Genomic DNA, 19,683 nt, shown 5'->3' on the forward strand with positions numbered 1-19,683 from the left:
GACATAGTGTAATCCAAATGCTGTTTGTCGAATGAATTGTGGGAATTAGCTTACCTTATAACCTGTTTAACAAAATAAATTTACTTTAAAATCATTCAAGTGGTTTAATTGGTGTTCCCCCATTTCTTATAAAAATTGGTTTTGAATTTTTACTTGAAGTAATTTTTCACAAACTTTGCTGATTTAGTCGGTCTCGGGCAGCATGGTTTTTCTTCAAACAGAACATACGCAATTTACTGAAAGTATATATACACGGAGCAATATGGCCTTAATCGCCGATGCTCCTAAAACCCTACAACAACAGCAACGACTTCAAGTAATAATGTTAAAGCGGTTGGTATTCTCATTCCTTCTCATCGGAGTATTAATGTAACCTCTCTCTTATGCAATATTAAGAAATGTAATCGGGATTACTCAAGTCGCTGTACAGAATATAATTCACTGACTTCAAAAAGATGAATACTGTTGTTAGTGTTTCTCCAGAAGAAATAGCTTTGATCAGTGAGATGGAAACTGGACTGTAGCGTAGCACACCAGAGTATTACAATAAAGACATCACCTTACGTAAATAACATTTCCCAGTGTTTAAAATCTTAATCTCTTATCCATAATTACTTGTTAAAATTTACAGATTTCTTACATGTAATCTCACTATTATTGCATTGAATTGATACCTGCAAGACTGGAATGCAGAAAATTATACTCAGGCTAGAAACTGTGAAACTGTTCTTATCTGATTTCTGAATCAATATTTAATTTTCTCCTTAATTTTCGCTGCTATCTGATTTATACTGTCTTCGCAAATACTTTAACAGCATGCATTTATCAATATGAGCTCTGTGACATTCAAATTAGCTTACACAGTCCAAAACTTTTTCTGCCTATCCATTATATCCTCAAAAGTATTCATAGACGCTTACGACCCTATTGAAGAGGTGTTATCGATCTTGCGATAAGAGTAGCTAAAAGTGTCAGAGATATCACTAGTAGTCAGTAAAAAGTCGTAGTAAAGATTCAAGGAGTTTTATAGAAGTGTTAAAAGTTCCCTACTTTCTCTCAAGATTCGCTGAAGTGCCAAAAATTCTCGTTATTATTTGGAATATCGCTTGGTTCAGAGTTACTACAAGTTTAAAGACGTAGATATTCATATTATTCATACTGGATATTGCAATGAAGAAAAGTTTATCCTGACTTGTAGAAGCCATTGTAAACACTTGAATTAATTCAGTTTATGGCTCGCCAATCCAATTATAATGAACTCCAGTCCTGAAAACTCTTTTAGTTACACTTAGCCAATTAAGGCGAAGTTTCTGGTTGATACTAATTGGAAAATATCATTTCCTTCAAATATAACATAGTCTGGCTTGATAATCAAGTTAGACCGTAGTTCAGTAGGAGATAAGGTAATAATTGGATTGTGACATTGAGTAAGTAATCTACTGCGCCAGTAGTGCAATATTTACAGTCAACTCTATTTAATTTAAGGTAACAGTTTTATACAAGTACAAATTAAATTGGCACAAATTACAAATACGAGTATAAAATGCCAATATTTCATGAATCCTCTCATGAATCGAGGTGATGAATCTCATCTGGCCCTGCGAGACGAGAGGATTTCATGAATCCTCTCATCTCGCAGGGCCATTTAGCAAACTAACTAGATCAAATGTTCAATAAAAATTAGTGAGTATTTTATTTATTAATGATGTCAATACTAGTTCTCCAGCTATAAGGACATTTTTAGCATTATTCATTTTTAAACTGAATAATGTTAACTGTGGAAACGGTATTTGGCAGAGTTAATAAATATTAGAAAATAGCCATTCTTTCAGGTAAATTCGAAGTCTCAGTGTAAATAAAGCTGACTGTGACTACGAGCTGTGGCTATTAAATAACGAGACCCAATAAATAAGTATAATTAAATATTTCGCACTTTACTAGTTGCCGACAGGGCTAGCCGGGTGGGTCAAGTGCCTGCCTGGCAACCCAAAGGTCGGCGGCTCGAATCCCGCCTTGGGATTGGATCAAAGTACTGCAAAAACCTTGGGAGGGGCATTATGGCCACAGAAGCCGATGCGCCAACAACTACCAAAAAAAACTTTACTAGTTATCCCCTTCAAAATGGAACAGTGCGTGCAATCATCATATAACTAAATGACGATCGCTTCTCATCAATATCCTTACCCGGTCCACATTTTCATGGATACCTGACAGCCTGGTCGTTCATTGTATTCCACATTCTCGCTTCCTTCTAAAAATCTTTTATGCCATTCAAACATACGAACTCTTGACAGTATTATCCTCATAAACTTGATATAACAACCGATAACTTTCAGTTGATGTTTTATTTAGTTTTGTTAAAATTTTAAGGTGATTGGTTATTCGATTCTTTTGTCTGTCATTTTCCAGAAAACTTCAAAAACATAAGGTAATGAAAACTTGTCTCACTGCAAAGCAAATGAGCGTGTTGGAATATGATTTTTGCAGACAACTTGGGGAAAGGTTCAAGGTTATGAACTACTGTGCCTTTGGTTCACACGTGGCACTCGGTATGTAGTGGCTGTGCGCACAGTCTCGTTATTTAATAGCCACATCTTTTACAATGCTTCTCTCTGTCTATTAATATCACATTCTGATTATGATTTGATTACTATAGATCCTCTATCGCCTCATATTAAATCTTACAATTAAAATACATACAGTTATTTGTGTAAGTCATAAGTCTTATCAAATACTTCATGACACAAATGTAATCTCTTAAATCTGCTTTTCTCTTCTCACTCTAATATCCATCGTCAGTAGATGTGTACAGAAGGAACGAGTGGTCTGCAACTGTGACAACTGGTAACAGCGAGAACAATTGATTAGCTTTATGACCGTCACAAAAGCCTGCCATGACCCACTAATTCCTTCCTCCTTGCGACTTCGGTGAATGGTATTATCTAACCTGTGATCTGCGCACCGTTTCCTATTACTGCTATACTGCAGGAAGCGTCTCAACAGGATGTAGTTCGAACATACAAAAGAATTATTCTCAAGCAAACTTTCATCTACATTTCAAAACCAATAGAGAACATACTTTCTGACGTTTTGTTTTAAACATCTATTTTCTTTATTCTTCTATCCCTTTATTTGCATTTTTTGTTTTGCTGTTTTTGCACCAAAGGCAAATGAGGCTATGAGGTGTCAATTTATTGTGTCTATAAATCGAGCGTAATTTATGGTCACTTTTCCCTTTCGACTTAAAAACAATATAAATAAATAAACATACATATAGGAACGCATTTCAGATAAACTATATACTATTCTCTGTTTATCATCGTACATGTTATTAGATGTGACAACAATAATATTACTTTGATCTCTGTTAAATTTCTGTATATATAGAAAAACAATTTGTCCCTTCAAAATTGCAGTTCGGTCCAGTTAATTCTTCATCAATTTAAGGGCTGTATTTCATCAGCTTCCTGTCGTACTAACTTGAAGACAGTTATCTCATATTCTTCAGCAAAATGCTTTGCTTGCAGGTATACTTGAAGAATAATTTACGCCGATGTTTTGAGGCTCTCGAATTTTCTAACAGACTTATCATTATCTTCCAGATCTCAATATATCGGCACCAGAGGATAACTCTACCAAATGTTTAAATCCGAAAGGGTGGAGGAGTTTTGGATCTTCTTGCTTCCAACTGTTTAACCTTCCAGAACAGGAAGATACGTGGTATCATGCAGAAAAGTTTTGCCAAAAGTTTGGTGGCCATCTTGTGTCTATTCCAGACTATTTAGTTCAGACATTGCTCACTGCCGATGTTGTTGCGAACCTTACCGAACCTGTGTGGATCGGACTAAAGAAAAATGTAAGTTGTCATTCCTCACAGACTTTATGATTCGGTTTATTTTATTTGAACTTTAACGAATTATTTAATTTTACACTTTTTATTTCGATTTGTCAGTTTCTGGGTTCAAAACTTTGCACCTGACCTACAAAAGACATTGGTACCCAAAAGTTAAGACAGACAAAGACAAAAATTCAAATATATTTCCGAATTCTGTAAAAATAAAGATATATCTCATTCGTGAAAGAAAGTAATCTCCGTCTGAGCCCGAAATAATGTCCAGCATAATCTCTTACAACATATAAATCGAATAATCAGATAAAATCAGCATCATTTCGGGAACCTCTGTATTACGAGTTTACCATTCGCACTATCCATTTAAAATTAACCTTCATTGTGAAAATATCAAGGAGACACCGTCTGGATGATTCTTGGGATTGGAAGCAATAAGGGAAATGGAGGCAGGACGAAGTCAAGCTGAAGTGACCAGCATGGCTGAATGTGACCCACAGCGTTGTAAACCGACTTTGGAACTAGATCCGAAAGATGCACGCTGTCTCTAGAGAACCAGTCTGAGGTTTTTCCTATCTCCTTCACTCAAGTTGACCATTATCTGGTCCTACCTGTGAAGCATCCTGGAGACTTCGCAGCAAAGAAAGTTGTTTAAAAGCTTTCTGTATCTATAGGAGGGCGTGTATCCAAGAGTTTCTATAGAAGTCATCACGCGAAAGGCCTTTATGCAGCGGCGCTCAACTCCCAGTCTGCACTTCACCCCTATATACGCAACAGGACAATGGGTTAAATATAAAAATATTTTAAGGTCAAGTTAATCCATCCTTTGTTGTTGTTGTTATAGGGCTTTAAAAACATTGGAACATTAGCGACTAAGGCCATATTGCTCTCTCTCTCTCTCTCTCTCTCTCTCTCTATATATATATATATATATATATATATATATATATATATATATATATACTGTCTGTAAATTGTGTATTCTGTGGTCGATTTTCTTTTTTTTCCCGAGTTTCCAGAAGAAAAAAACATACTACTCTCCTCTGAGACCGAATAACTCAGTCAAGTTGTGAAAAAGCCCCATAAAAACTTCTCACGTCATCGACGGGACTCGAACTCAGTCTTTCCACCCAGTGTGGGGGAAGACGGCGATTCTATCAGCTCTGCTACCCACGAGGGCTAATCCATTCGAGTTGATGCCGACAGCATGTAAACTGAACTCACGAGCCAAGAGCCATGGTGCTCTTCACTGACGAGTCGAGATACAGTATTAGTAGTGTTTTTAGTGCAGTCTTATTTACAAACTATACAAACTTTCATTTAGAGGTAATAGTGAACTAGATTCGATCCCGTTAGCATCACGAAAAGAGACAGTGTTTTGTATCAAGAGACAGTGTTTTGTAGTAGTGGTGGTTTAATGGTGCGTGCTGAAATCCGTCAAGATCTCTATGTATTCCGTGGGCATCTCTCACTGTTCTTAGATATCGAGATTTGATCCCTGATTTTTATTTTCGCAATTTTTGCAGGAGGGATACGTCTATGAAAATTGTATCCATGATGTATGCATTATCATCTTCTTTTAAGGGACGATAATGCATGTCCTCAGAAAGCACTCCTAACGAACCAGTAACTGTGGAGGGAGTACAGCCCGTACTCCCTGGAGGAGAGTACAGCCCGTATCGAATGGACAGTCCCTAAACTTCAATCTAATAGCGCATTACTGGAATGTTCTAAGCAGGATAATTGTCAGCCGTAGATCTACTCTCAGGAACCTCACTGTACGTCACGTAGTCAGTCGTTGCGAATTGATACCTCCGGCACTAATTAACAGCTTTGTTCTCAGTGAGTCCATGTCACATCTGCATTGCAATCTACGGAAGTCATACGCTCTATTAGTAGGGTTTGTTTCCATGAATTATTGACGTACAATTTTTGACCTACCCACGAACTCATTTATATAACTCTGTAAATGTAAATTTGGCCCATCCATGAACTTATTTAAGTAAATGAGTTCATGGTTGGATTAAATTCTGTAAATGTGATCATAAATGATAATATGACAAACGTTTCTCTGTAAAAGGGAAAAATGGTTGGTCACGTTTGTACTTATAACATAGTTATAAATAGAAATTTGTACAATCGTTGTGCATTATTAAGGCAAATTAAACGATTGTTTCAGTAATATTCTGTTAAAATATAGTAAATATATATTGATTTATTTGTTTTTATAATCGTGCCATAGGCTTTGAACATCGTTGTACAAATGTACTATGTACTTTGTACTATGTCACACAAGCATAGCGCATTTTTGCCTTACTCTTTGAGTACTATTTCCTGGAAAAATTCCAATAAAATTTTGCGTATAAAACTACCAAGCACAGCTTTCGGTTGTATATAATCAATAATTTTGCACCTCTTAATTTTCGTTGTTTTCTGTAGAATCGACGCCGCTTTGAATGGGTGTCGGGCTGGCCTGTAGTCTACACCAACTGGGTCAAAGATGAGCCGAGGGAAGGCAGCCTTGGAATCTCTTGTGCAGTTATGACAGAAGGCGGTCACTGGAATACGAGTAGTTGCCTTGAAAAACGTCCCTTTCTATGTGAAGTGTCTGAAGGTAAGCTGCTGCCTGTAAGAGAATTTCTCACTCATCTTCGCTATTACGTGACTTCGGAACTTAAGAGGGTAAGTCAATAAATAAGGTGAATTTCAATATAGCTTCAAAGCTATGCATTTCACTGGTCGGTGTTTTAAGCGCCAAAGAAGCTAAGGCTATGAGGCATCATTATATTATGTATATAACAGCGTGTCTTTTTCGGTGGGATTTGCTACTTACTGGACTTAAAAATCAAGTTTCGGGGAGATAAAATCATGATACCGTCGTCCTAGATGATAAACTCGACCACTCTCTTAAAAAAATCCCGTTAAAGCTCCGCCTGTCCACACACGAGATTCAAACCGAGGTCTTTTCCACGAGGTATGGAAGGATCATGATCATGATCATAATATGACTGATCGTAATCAGTTATATTAAAGGAGGCAGCAAAGGAAGTAAGCAAACCCCTAGCCATAATTATGAGAGCTTTTTTGGACTCAGGGGAAGTACTCATGGATTGGAGATGTGCAAATGTGATCCCAATTCACAAAGGAGGAACAAAGGGCAACACAAGTAATTATAAACCTGTTAGTTTAACTTTTGTTCCAGGAAAATTAATGGAGGCACTGGTTAAAGAAGCACTGCAGGATCATCTAGACAAACTTCAGTTATAGCTCGGACACAGCATTCTTTTGTTAAGGGAAAGTCTTGCCTGACCAATTTGATTGGATACTATGATGTGGGCACAAAGGAACTGGATGCAGGAAATAACTTTGATATCATATATTTGGATCTTAGAAAGGCTTTTGATACTGTTGCACATGGAAGACTGCTGAACAAATTGGAGCAATGTGGCATTGGAGGCAAATTGCTGCTATGGATAAAGGGATGGTTGAGTGGGAGAAGACAGAGAGTGGTAATCAATGGACACTGCTCATCGTAGACTAATGTTATTAGTGGAGTCCCTCGGGGTTCACTGTTGGGTCCATTGTTGTTTTCTGTATTTATAAATGATATTGATCATGGTATATCAAGCTTAATGTCCAAGTTTGCAGACGATACAAAGCTTGGCAGGGTTGTTAAGGACACTAATGACAGTACGCTGCTGCAACAGGATCTAGAAAAGTCGAGAAGATGGGCTGAGAGGTGGCACTGAAGTTTAACATTCATAAATGTAAAGTACTACGTATGGGAAACAGTAACCCCAGAGTAACGTATCAACTCTGTGGTACTACACTGACAATGGTAGAGAACGAAAAGGACCTTGGGGGTAATTGTGCAGGCAGATATGTTTTCTAAGCAGTGCAGAGGGTCTGCAAGAGTAGCTCATAGTGTCTTGTCAATGATATACAGGAAGTTTGCTAGCAGGGATAAGGAGGTGATTATCCCCTTGTATAAGGCAATGATCGGGCCACACCTTGAGTACTGATTACAGGTCTGGAGGCCTCATTTTAAGAAGGATGTAGAGCTGTTGGAAGGAGTACAGAAAAGGGCAACAAGATTAGTGAATGGAACAAAGGGTTGCTCTTACGAAGAAAGGCTTAAGTTTTGCAAATTACAGCGTCTGGAGGCTAGGTACCTGCGCGTTGATCTGATTGAGGTGTATACACCCTCTAATGGTTTGAGCATGCTCAATGCTGATGGAATTCTTCCTCTTGCTCAGAATAATCACCTGAGAGGGCATAAATTCAAATTGAGGAAAGACAGATGTAGGATAGATATGCGTAAGTTTGCTTTTAGCCAGCGGGTAGTTGGTTGGTGGAACAGACTTCCATCCTTTGTTGTAGAAATTGATAGCCTAAATAAATTTAAGGCTGAGCTGGACAGGTATTTGGAGCGAACTGAGGGGTGAAATGAGAGCGGTTTTTTTTTTTTTTTTGGCTGATGCTGCATAAGCTTGCTTTCTTGCATCATATGCCTATGCTAATGCTAATAACCACCGTGCTACCATCTAGAGCAGAAACCTAGACAGTTAAAAACAAATGTACTCTTTGCTGTTCAACAGCGCAATCCGGATGTGCGACTGTCATTTTGAAAAATCATTGTTAACCAATCAGCCAAAATGTTGACACACCAGCAGTTCCAATTTTATATCGCAGAACCGTAAGCACATTTCAGTACACGTATTTTTTTCTCATTATTATTATAAAACTACCCCAGATTACCCTAATCACTGTATGTCTGTTGAAGTGTGTGTTCACGGGCCAATTTGCATATGATGCTGGATGAAGAACCAAGAATAATTCACGAGAAAAACCCTACTCTCTCCACCTGAGATCGTTTAACTATAGACTCAACTGAAGAGGACTTTAGAATTTCCTCCAGTCGTCAACAGGACTGGAGGAAATTCTAGTATTCTAAATTCTAAATGTAAAGTTACCTTATTTGTCGACTCGCCTCAGTTTCTGAATTGCGTAATATTGAATTTTTTCTGTTGTCTGTTTCGAGTGCAATTTTGTGAATGTTATCTTAACTTAAATGAATATTATCCTAAAGTTCCCATTGATTTCGGTGTTTTTTCTCATTTCTAATTTTTACTAGAAATTCCAGTGACTGTAGTATCGGAAACAGAAACTATGTGTCCAACGATATATGATTGGCACCCTTTAGGAGATTTTTGCTATTTCCTCGAAACTCAGAATTTGACTTCCTGGGCTACTGCTAACGGAATTTGTTTGCAAAGAGGTATGTTTTCTTACACTATTCGTTCAGTTCCGATTTAAACGCAAGTGAGAGAGAATGAAAATTTCGGCATGCTCAATATAAGAGTGTCTGTAAGGCGCACCTTACAGACACTCTTATATTGAGCAAGATTCACCGCTGCCAGGCCTGTTTAGCCATTGGAGGGGATCATACGCCATATTGATGTCATGTGACCATATTTTCGAGCATCTTGTTTCGAATTCTGTAATGTGAACTTTTTGGTGATTCTTATGCAACCCTATAAATGTCCCTGTCCGAAGTTTCTGACTGTCTCCTCATTTATTGTTATTCTATGATACACCACCATAACAAATTTTGTTCCGCTTCATCCAAAGCTGCACGAATTATAACATATTTTCTACACGTTCTTTAAATTTTGTCGAGTAGTGCAGTTTAAGGATGGTACATTGATGGTATAATGTACGTAAAATTGATGGTATAGTTCATAGTGTAAAATTGATGATATAGTTCATAGTGTAAAATTGATGGTATAGTGTATAGTGGGAAATTAGTCATAGTGGACTTGATTTGTAAGATGAGTAAGAAGCGTATTGGCCCTTGAACAGATTTACAGATGCAATTCGAAACTACTCCAGAGTGCAGCTTTTCGTCGTTAGCACAAAGCACTAAGTGCACTTGCGGGTCAATACGTAACTTGGAAATTCATTATACAAACGTTGAAAAGTGAATACTCAGTGAAGATTCGTGTCGGACACCACTCGAGGGCACAGAAAGGCCTAGTGCGACTTGGTCGACGATAACAATTTGTACAAGATGAATAAGGCAGCTTACCAGCGAAATAAGGAGGGATTCCGGTATTTCATAGCTTTTGAGGATTCCAGTTAGGTCATTGCGAACCTTGTCAAAGGCATTTAAAATATCTCTATATACTGAATCAACATGCTGACTATTGTCTTGGTTTTTGACACTATTCCAATACTGAATTAGACAGGTGATCACTGACCTATCCTCAATGAACTATGCTGCTATTGGGTCATGAATAAACTCAGATAATGTATATTCACAGGTGCCGATGTATTATGATATTAAAAATCTTGGCTATGCTGTTTTTTAATTAGAGGACTTCCTTTCTTTCTTTATTTTTTTCTCATATCTTTAAGATATGAGAAAGAAAGATTGCATCAAAGCGACTCATTATTTCTCAACCCACGCTTGCTGCTAATCGGTAATCTCGAAATATGCCTTCAATACTGTTGTAGCAAAATCTGCAGAAATCAAATCTCCAACAAAGTTCAAAACATAAATCCTTTAAATCGGTCAGTAATGGTTAACTGATTCCAGACTGAACTCAAACATTAAATATTAAGGCGCATGATCATAACAGACCTTTGCGGCTAGCAGTGGTGTAAAGTTTTCGTGCGGAAAAAGTTTTCCCGGAAGCTTGAATTTTTCATCTCAAAAGCAACAAAAGAACCATGTAATATACGCTATATACAGACACAATACAATCAGTGATCATTGAATCCGTAACAGACTGTGCTGCATAGTTCGCAGTATAGAAAGCCAAACAGTTTCTAATGCAGTTATAGTTTACATCTGGTCGTGCAAATCAAAATGATATAAAGTAGCAGTTATGGGATGTAGTAAAGATATCACGTAGTTTCAAAAGGTAGTTTCTCGTGCATCTATTGCTCTCATATCGGAAATGGTTTGCGTCTTGTCGGTTGATCATAGTCCACTGTGATTAAGGTGTACACACGGTTAAAACCACCTTCCCCCGACAGGAGGGTAAAGGATTACGCAAGGTAGGTGTTTCTGGTAAGCGAAGGGTGCAACGTGTTGTACGGACTCAACAGTGGGTCAATGTGCGACAGTTGACATTACAATATAGGGAATGCAAGAGCAATATTCAAAACGACGAGGGATTGCACACTCAGACATATTGGGTTCCACAGCAGATGACCCAACAGACATCCTCTCTTTTTCGTTGATCATCGTCGAAGGCGAATTCTTTGATGCCAACACACAGCACGCTGGTTAGACTCTGAAGGAAGTATTATGTTTGAATAAACGAATGTGCAGGTCGGATGAGTCCAAACACCTGGTGCAAGGCGCTGATGGACGCTTTCGTGTGTGGCGCAAGCAACATGAATCCATGGATCCAATGTGTATGGTGCCCACTATCCAGGCAGGTGGCGGTTGTTGCTTAATATGGAGCATGTTTTGCTAGAAAAAACTAGGTCCACTGGTATGTATGGGCAAACGTTTCACTGGTGAAGTATACGGGCAGTTAAGAGACCATATGCACCCTGCAACGTTGCATTTATTCGCGGACAGAAACGGGATATTCAAAGACGATAATGCGCCGTGTCATCGAGCCCGCGCTGTGCGCGAGTGGTTCGAGGAACACAGTGAAGATATCACCCATCTTGAATGTCATCCACATTGTCTGACCTCAATTTAATTGAACACCAGTGGGATATTTTGTAACGAGTAGTGAGGCGTATGATACCCAATCGTCGTCTGTTCCAATGTTGTGGAAAGCCTTGCAGTCAGCATGGCTGCAGAATCCTATGGACGTCTTTAGACATCTACAATCATGGAGGGGTGAGGACAACGAAAGTTATCCACGTGCATATACAAGAATGATTAAATTGTCAATATTTTTAAACTTAAATAATGAAGTATTTACAATTTGAAATGACGAAAAATTTGCATTTACATTATTTACATATTGGTAATATATTTGCTTTAGATGATTAAGAATTCAGGAAAGTAATTTTAATTCAGTCTTCCGTACAAATGTAGTTTCTTGAACCCGTTTAGTGAATTGGCCTGTTTGATATTTACAGGAAGGTTTTTCCAGATTTTTTCGGGTCTGTATTTTATGTTTTTCTGTCCGATGGCTTTTCTGAAAAGCGAAATATTAAAGTCTGCTTGCTTTTTCAGGTTGCAGACTATTTCTTCTTCTTCTTCTATTATGAAAAAAGATATGAAAAGAGGAGAAAAGCCTGGTGTTTTCAGAGCATTGTAGACAAAGACAGCTTCAGCTTCTAGTGCTGCATTCCAGGGAAGGCCTAAAATTAAACGTTCACATCTGTTAAAAATGGAGTTGACGCCTGCAAGGTTCTCTTTGCAGGTGGTTCCCCAAGAGATTAATGCATAGGCGAGGTGGGACTGAATAAAGGAGAGAAATACCAGTCTTAGAAATAAAGGATATATACAAGCAGAGGTTCAGACAAGGATTCCTGGAAGCGACGGAGTTTTGTTGCGTGCGGTTATTATTTGCTTATCCTAGCTTAGTGTCCAATCATATCCTTAGAAATTTGGTTTTATTCACTTTCTCGATTTTTTTCATACACTACGTCGAAATCGATATTATTGGTTTGTTTTAGGCTGCGTCCGTATCCGAGTGGTCAGAAGCGGGAGGGCAAGAGCACACACTCTTTGAGTAGACCGGGGTTCAAGCCCCTGACTGTTAAAGGCGATCTTCCAACTGGCAGATCGCCCGCACTGGACCAGCGTGACAGATCATGGTCTATTTCTCTCAGCATGAATTGTTGAGGAAGCTTCCATCCTGCAGTGGGTTGATAATGCTGCAGGTTTTTTTTTTTTTTAATTCTGAAGATCATATACTGTATTTGGATTTTTTAGGATTAAGAATGACTTGAATTTTATGAAGCCAATTGTGGATTATAACGGGCAAGGCGGAGATTTTAAAAGAGTTGGAGCTGGTTAAGGTCGTTTTCTGTGAAAAGAATGGAAATATCATCACCATACGCGACTATGTGGGTAGATGGAAGAACATGGAAAATTCATTGATGAAACGTATAAATAGGATAAGCCCAAGAAGTGAGCCTTAAAGAACTTCCTTGGAGAAACAAAAATGTCTGAATAAGACTGGTTTGTTTTTACAACAAATAGACGTGTGGTAAGGTTATCTTCAAGGGGAAGGTTAATTTTTCCTCTCAAGCCAAGATTGTTGAATTTGTTGAGGAGATTATAATTTATGCAATCGAAGGCTTTAGATACGTCTAGGAACAGTGTTATGGCATAATGGCCCTTTTCAAGACTGGGAGTGACCTTGGAAAAAAAAGCAACAGTAGGTGTCCTGTTGTTGATCAATGACTTGGTTAGCTTCAAGAGAATACATGGGTCTGCCATGAAGAATTTTTAAAATCAGTTTTGTGAAAACTAAGATGAGAGCTATTGGATAAAAGTTGTTCACAGAGTTGCTATGTGCTCCCTTTGGAACGGGGACGATGACGCTTTTTTTTTAATTGAGAGTAAAATTTACCAGATTGAAAAAGAGAGATTAAATATATACTTAAATGTGCCAGAATTAAGATAAGTATCTTTTTTAGCACAGAAGCCGATATTTCATCAAAGGCAGAAGCCCCCTTTTCCTTTAATTGACGTTCTCTTTCTAAAATTTCTAGATCAGAGAGTGGAGTAAGGAAAAAAGAGTTTTAGATTGAATATTTGCAGATTCTCTTGTGATATTGTCTTGGTGTTAACTTCAACAAGCTTATGCACACTTGAGATGAAGTAGTTACTAAAGGATGAAGATTTTTCTTGGTAATCTGAATTGAATACGCCATTCTCAATCACATCTCCAATCTTTTTAGATTTCAGTTTCCTTCCATGTAACAGTTTGTTCAAAATGGCCCATTTTACCTTGATTGTTATGAAGCTTGCAAGTTGGGAACTATAAAATTTTCTCTTCTCTGACCGAATTCAGTCAGTGATTTTGTTTCTATGTACTGAGTATTTGTTTTTGTCTTCCTAATTTTGTGTTACTCTAGCATTCTTGCGAGTTTATGCCCTTTCTTTAACACATTGCGGATTTTGCTTAAAATGTACAGGCACACATCCCTCTTGACTTGAATATTTTTTCCTTGAGTACATGATATATGGTACGCATTTTTCATAATAGTTTGGGATATACAAAATGCAGTACTCGAATTAGGATATACGAAATACAATACTCTGATTATTATATACAAAATACAGTACTCAGAGTAGGATATTCAAAATGCAGTACTCGAATTCCGTATGCTCACTCATATATAATCTTTCTCAAACTCTATGGGGTCTTTACATATCGTGATCGAGTTAGTCGATTAAGAACTGATGGTTCTTCTCAAAAAAACCCTGGTTTTTCCTTCGACAGAACAGAAAAACCTATCGTAGCATACGCAAACCAACTGTAATCTTAGTTTCCTAGGTGTATCCTAAACACCTGAACCACATATGACCGTGATGAACTTACTTCTGTGCGAAATTGCGAATAACTGATTATATATTTTGATCTTACAGGAGGAAGTCTGGTTAGCATTCACTCCGAAATGGAAATGAAGATTCTAGGTATGTTTCTGAAGGGTACTAGAAGCCCAGTCTGGATTGGGATGACAAGGTCACATGATGGTACGTATACTCTAGCCAATCAGATTAATCTAATACTGTATTTCATTTCATGCACTGCTTCTCACATTTCTCAAAGGCGGCGACTATTAATTCTGTTACTTTCTCATTTACTTGTATCTATGAAATTATAAATAGCAACTGTTTTGCCAGCTGCTGAAACAAACAGTTCAGCTTATAAATAAGTTTGGATGGCTTTTAAGCAATTCCCATCTGCGAAGTGTGGGGACACGCAAGCGAACAAATGAAAATAATATTTTCATCAGATTCCCTTGACTTGTTCTGTTGTCATTTTAATATCCTTAACACGATTTGTGGTTTAAATCGATTAATTTCGTTCTAGGAAACTTCTGGCATTCGAAAAATATAAATATAACCTTCGATGAATATGTATATTCATCTAAGTGGTTCTTTTAAATTCAATTGTTATGTATTATTGATGCATAATAATCCGTTTTCCATTTAATTTTCTTCCACTGTTCTTGGCAAGAAAGAGAGTTTCCTTCCCCTCTTAGGCTAAGACCACTCTCGGATTACTGGTCTTCTTATTCTGTACACTCTGAAGATAACTTTCGTAATTGCGTTATAGGTTTCGCGAACTTGCTATCTCTCTACTTAGTGGTAGGATTTTTATCTGTTGCATACCTTTCGCTTAAATGCAAACCAGTTCTTTTGTTTTATTTTTATCGACGGTTGTTAAAAATCAGAGAAATGTTTTGTGAATGGGAGGCTGATATAAAGAATTTGAAGTGCTTGTTGTGATTTTAGAGTACAAAACAGGAAAAAATCCCAAGCAATATACAGGGAAAAATCACTTAAAAGGAAGATAGGTGAATTGTTAAAAAAGGAAGATAAGTGAATGAGTAAAAATAACTGGGACATTATGAGCAAAATAATGCTATTTAATATCTGAATAATGCTTCAATTCAATATTTACTCTTTTTTAGTGAGCCAAATTCTGGAAACTTTCTAAAAATATCAACAATTGAATATTAGCGATATTTAATAAGGTCTAAACAAAGTACTGTAGTGTATTTGGTCAGCATTCTAACTAGCAGGACTATCACCAGCTCCTGGTAGTACTTGTTTGAGAAATCGGAATCTCCTTCCCGGGAGATTTGTAATTTGTAAATTAACTCTCTGTTAATCCTTAAATATAAATAAAATCTCTCGAAATAACCTTACCTTTTTCGTCAACAACATGATAACATTTGATGATATTCTGGATGACAAAAACACAGTTTTTTCAAAGATCCTGTATATCAAAATTTAGAGGTTCTAATCCTTAATTATTTTATTATACAAAAAATAAATAAATAAAAATATTTCATATTAGTGCTACACGAAAACAAAGTCATCCACTCAGTGAATATTATGTCCATAAATTGCGTGTGTTTTCTGGTCAGTTTGCCTGTTTTTTAATATCCCGGTTTCCGAAAAAACCTTGCTATTATGAGAGTCTGTGATTTCGTGGGTGGGTTGAGTTTTTTCAAGGTGCCATCTAGTATGACATACCTTATTTGCGTCAATTTATTATAATCTCTCTAATATCTAACGAAAATACTTTTGGACTGGCGCCTTCTGATTTCACAAGAATTAAATCAGAAGGGTCTTCTGATTTAATTCTTTAAATCAGAAGAATTCGTCGTGTAAAATTACTCTATACATCGTATTAGCTTTCTTTTCATGCGTTCTTTTTTTTTTTTGGATCTTTAAGTAACAGATATTTCGGAGATAGGAGCTTAATAAGTTCTTTTTTTTTATATATGTAAAAATATTGTAGATTTTAATAAAAAAAAAAAACACAAGCCATGGTGTAGAGGAAAGATTTCCCCTTAACGAACCCATGCTGTGATCCACTAAGCATCCTTAGTGGATCACAGCATGGGTTCATTAAGGGGAAATCTTGCCTGACAGATCTAGTTAATTATTATGACTTCATCGTAATAATTAAGTTGGATGCAAGACACAAATTAGGCATTGTTCATCTTGACTTCAGTAAAAGTTTTGATACGGTCCTTCATGAAAGACTATAATAAAAATTGAAGGAAGTTGGGATTAAGGGCATGATCCTTCACTTGATGAAGAGCTGGTTTAAAGGTAGGCGACAGGGAGCATTCATAAGTGGACATTCCTCAGAGTGGACCAGTGTAGTAAGTGAAACTCCCTCAGGGGATCAGTATTGGGGGCAACTTCTGTTACTTGTCTTCCTTAATGATATCTATAAGGGAGTGCAAGGAGAGTTGCCAAAGTTTGCTGATGATTTAAAGGTAGGGAGGATGCTTGGCGGACTAGAATCAAGCGCCTATATTCTATTTAACCCTTTTCTTTATTCTCCTTTCCTCACTCCACCTTCCGCATCTGACTCGTATATCTCACAGAAGAAATCGGGCTCTTGGGAATTTCTATATTAAGTATATTCCTCCTTCGGATTGGGCTGTGTGTTCAAAATGACTAGTCACAACTTCATTAAAGCTATATACAAATCTTTATTACACATATATACAAGACAAGACAAGAAATTAAGAATAATTATGCACATATTATAACATGATAACACCACATATATGACACATTGTATGAACTGATTGGTTATGTAAATTTATATTCATGTATATCACTTATCTAGCACAAGGATATTAACACTTTCACGAATTTCCATTATGATAACTTCTCTAATGTATCATCAATTTTTCTTTGGGATCACACTCAGTTTCCATATTCAACTTTCTTATACAATCCTTCCTTCTTATATAGCAATACTAATCACAAAACCTCCTCTGTCTAAATTACCATGATACAATTGAAACCATCCTATAAACTAGCATTTATCCTAATTATCTGGTTTATATCAGCAATAAAAAAAAAACTTTCTGACTTGGTCACCATAGTACAACTGGATCATCATATATGACAGTATTTACCTTAATTATCCCTTTTAATTACCCCGTCTATATTAGCCACTTTACTTCTATTCATTCATATGTGATTTGACCATCTCTATATATTCTCCGTTCATTACTATGTTCTAACACCACAACTATACTCATCTACATACATATATCTTAGTGTATAATTTCCCATATGATCTTCTCCTTTAATTCTCTTATTATTCCCTATAGCCCTTCTTATAATTTAAAGAGTGCTTATGTTAACTTGGCACTTACTTCAAATTTCTGGCGGGATGTCTCCGTTAGGGCCTTCTATCCTTTCCTCATTCAAGGCTGCTATCTTCCGCCATCCAGAGAAATATCTTACGGCTTCCAGGGAAATATCGTACGGCATTCCGGACTGCTACTCAGCTTTCGGGATCTGCTACTCTGCCTGTCAGGACCGCTACCTTCTGTTCCAGGGCTGCTACTTTGCCTTTCAAAACTATTTCAGGGTATTATCGCCTTCCTCAGTGGACTTGGTCATCTACATGAATCTTCTTCTTCTCTCATTCTCAGTGTTTGCCGAACTCCCTTTAATTACCCCTTACACGTTCACCCCTTTTGTTCTCACTCCCTTACATTCCCGATAAGCTCACTTCGACTTTTTCCGTCAACTATCTCCTCACTATATTTCACTCAACTCTTTCTCATTTTCTTTCCAAAAAAAACTCTTTTTTTTCCGCGCGCTCTCTCTCTTTGTTCCCTGAATTCTACACCGCCCCCTCAAGCCTGGCACGCCTCCCCCAAAGACTCCAACCAATCCTCCCCTTTCAGTTTAAATTTACATTCCGTTTCATTCGCTAATACCTTTCTCCCAAGCTGTCTCCCTAGAGCGCAAACCAACCCCTTTTTCAAACCTCTTATTTTTTTCTCACCGGCAGAATGACCCTTTTGATGTCCATCGGCAACCTCCACAAACACTCATTTTATTATCGCGCCTTTCTTTCTAACAGTATCAGAAAGTCAAATATCAGTCAGCCTGACGCCGGTTTTAATTTGAAATGAACACTGGACGAGCACTCCCTTCCTGTTTTGGTCTGACGATGTTGTAGATCAAAGGAGGCGGTTCGTCTAATCCTGTCGCCAATCCTATTGTTCGTTCTCAAGCAACCCTTTTCACGCCTATTCTCAAATGGCACCCCTTTACCTAGTCCTGTTGTCCCTGTTTGCTCTTTTGTATTATGGGAATTGATAGTTTACCCCTTTGCTACCATTCCTAATTCTCACGCTTAAATTATTCCATCTCTAAATCTAAAGTTCTTCTATTTTAATCTTACTTTGAGAAAAATAACTAAATTTCTTTATTTTAATTAATTTGTAAGATTCTACATCTTACAACTTAGATCGGTTGCACAAATGATCTAAAAACTGAAGTTAAATACTTCTAAATGTAAGGGTTTTCATCTACGAAACAGAAACCTTGAAGTTACTTATAAGTTGGGGAAATGATTAAAAGTCACTCAGGACAAAAAAAAATACTTAGAGGTTAAGATTCAATGAGACATGAAATTTTCCGTTGAGTGTAAACAAGCGGCCAGGAAGGCAAGTTCTGTGAGGCCGCTTTTAGAAATGCTGTGTGCATGTCTGCAGGCCATACTTGAACTCCAAAAGGTGCTAATCGATGGCTATGAAGGTGAGGGCTATAAAGCGTAGCCCTCACCTGGGGGGGGGGGGCTGACAAAGATATATATCCCTTTGGCAGGCCCTAAAGGGAATCAGTAAAATGAACAACAAGTTAGGTATATTGTCACTTGGAATACAGAAGAACGAGAGAACACAAATAAAACATTTTGTGGGATATCAGAAAGCCGTATCTCATGAAGTTTAGTTTACTCTCGGGAGATGTATAGCACACTGTCCACTTTTTCATTACAATGATATTGTAATGTTAGAGTTGTGTGCAATTTTGAATTTAAATACGGTTCGAAATTACTAGTGCATATGGAACTCTAAAAGAAGCTATTATATAGGTAAGTATGGAACAAAGAATTATTAAAGATTAGAATAATTTTCATTTCTTCAGTACGCATGACTACACTAAATGGCCGTTCTATTAAGTACACTTATCTAATAGCCAGTACGTCCCACCCTTATCTCTCTGAACACACTGGATTTGTAGTGGCACGAAGTATCGAAGTCGTTCGAGAGACATACTCGCCCATGTTCGCTCAATTGCTGCCTACAGTTGTTGCAAATTGAATGGTTGCAGGTTCCTGTTTCGA

At 37.4% G+C, this 19,683-nt stretch overlaps 1 protein-coding gene across 2 annotated transcripts in view; it reads left to right on the plus strand.

Moving 5' to 3' along the window:
* The window catches only part of LOC150089768 (macrophage mannose receptor 1-like), a 121,590-nt gene that overhangs the window by 97,821 nt on the left and 4,086 nt on the right, over positions 1 to 19,683 (plus strand). For both annotated transcript variants that reach the window (XM_090389646.1, XM_090389647.1), the window contains exons 17-20: positions 3,603 to 3,856; positions 6,287 to 6,461; positions 8,982 to 9,125; positions 14,424 to 14,531. In XM_090389646.1, the coding sequence (XP_090245772.1) occupies positions 3,603 to 3,856; positions 6,287 to 6,461; positions 8,982 to 9,125; positions 14,424 to 14,531 (681 nt within the window). The remainder of the gene's footprint in view (positions 1 to 3,602; positions 3,857 to 6,286; positions 6,462 to 8,981; positions 9,126 to 14,423; positions 14,532 to 19,683) is intronic.

The sequence above is a fragment of the Mastigoproctus giganteus genome, chromosome 2 (assembly GCF_048544385.1).
Source record: "Mastigoproctus giganteus isolate SK-2022 chromosome 2, ASM4854438v1, whole genome shotgun sequence".
Lineage (NCBI taxonomy): Eukaryota > Metazoa > Arthropoda > Arachnida > Uropygi > Thelyphonidae > Mastigoproctus > Mastigoproctus giganteus.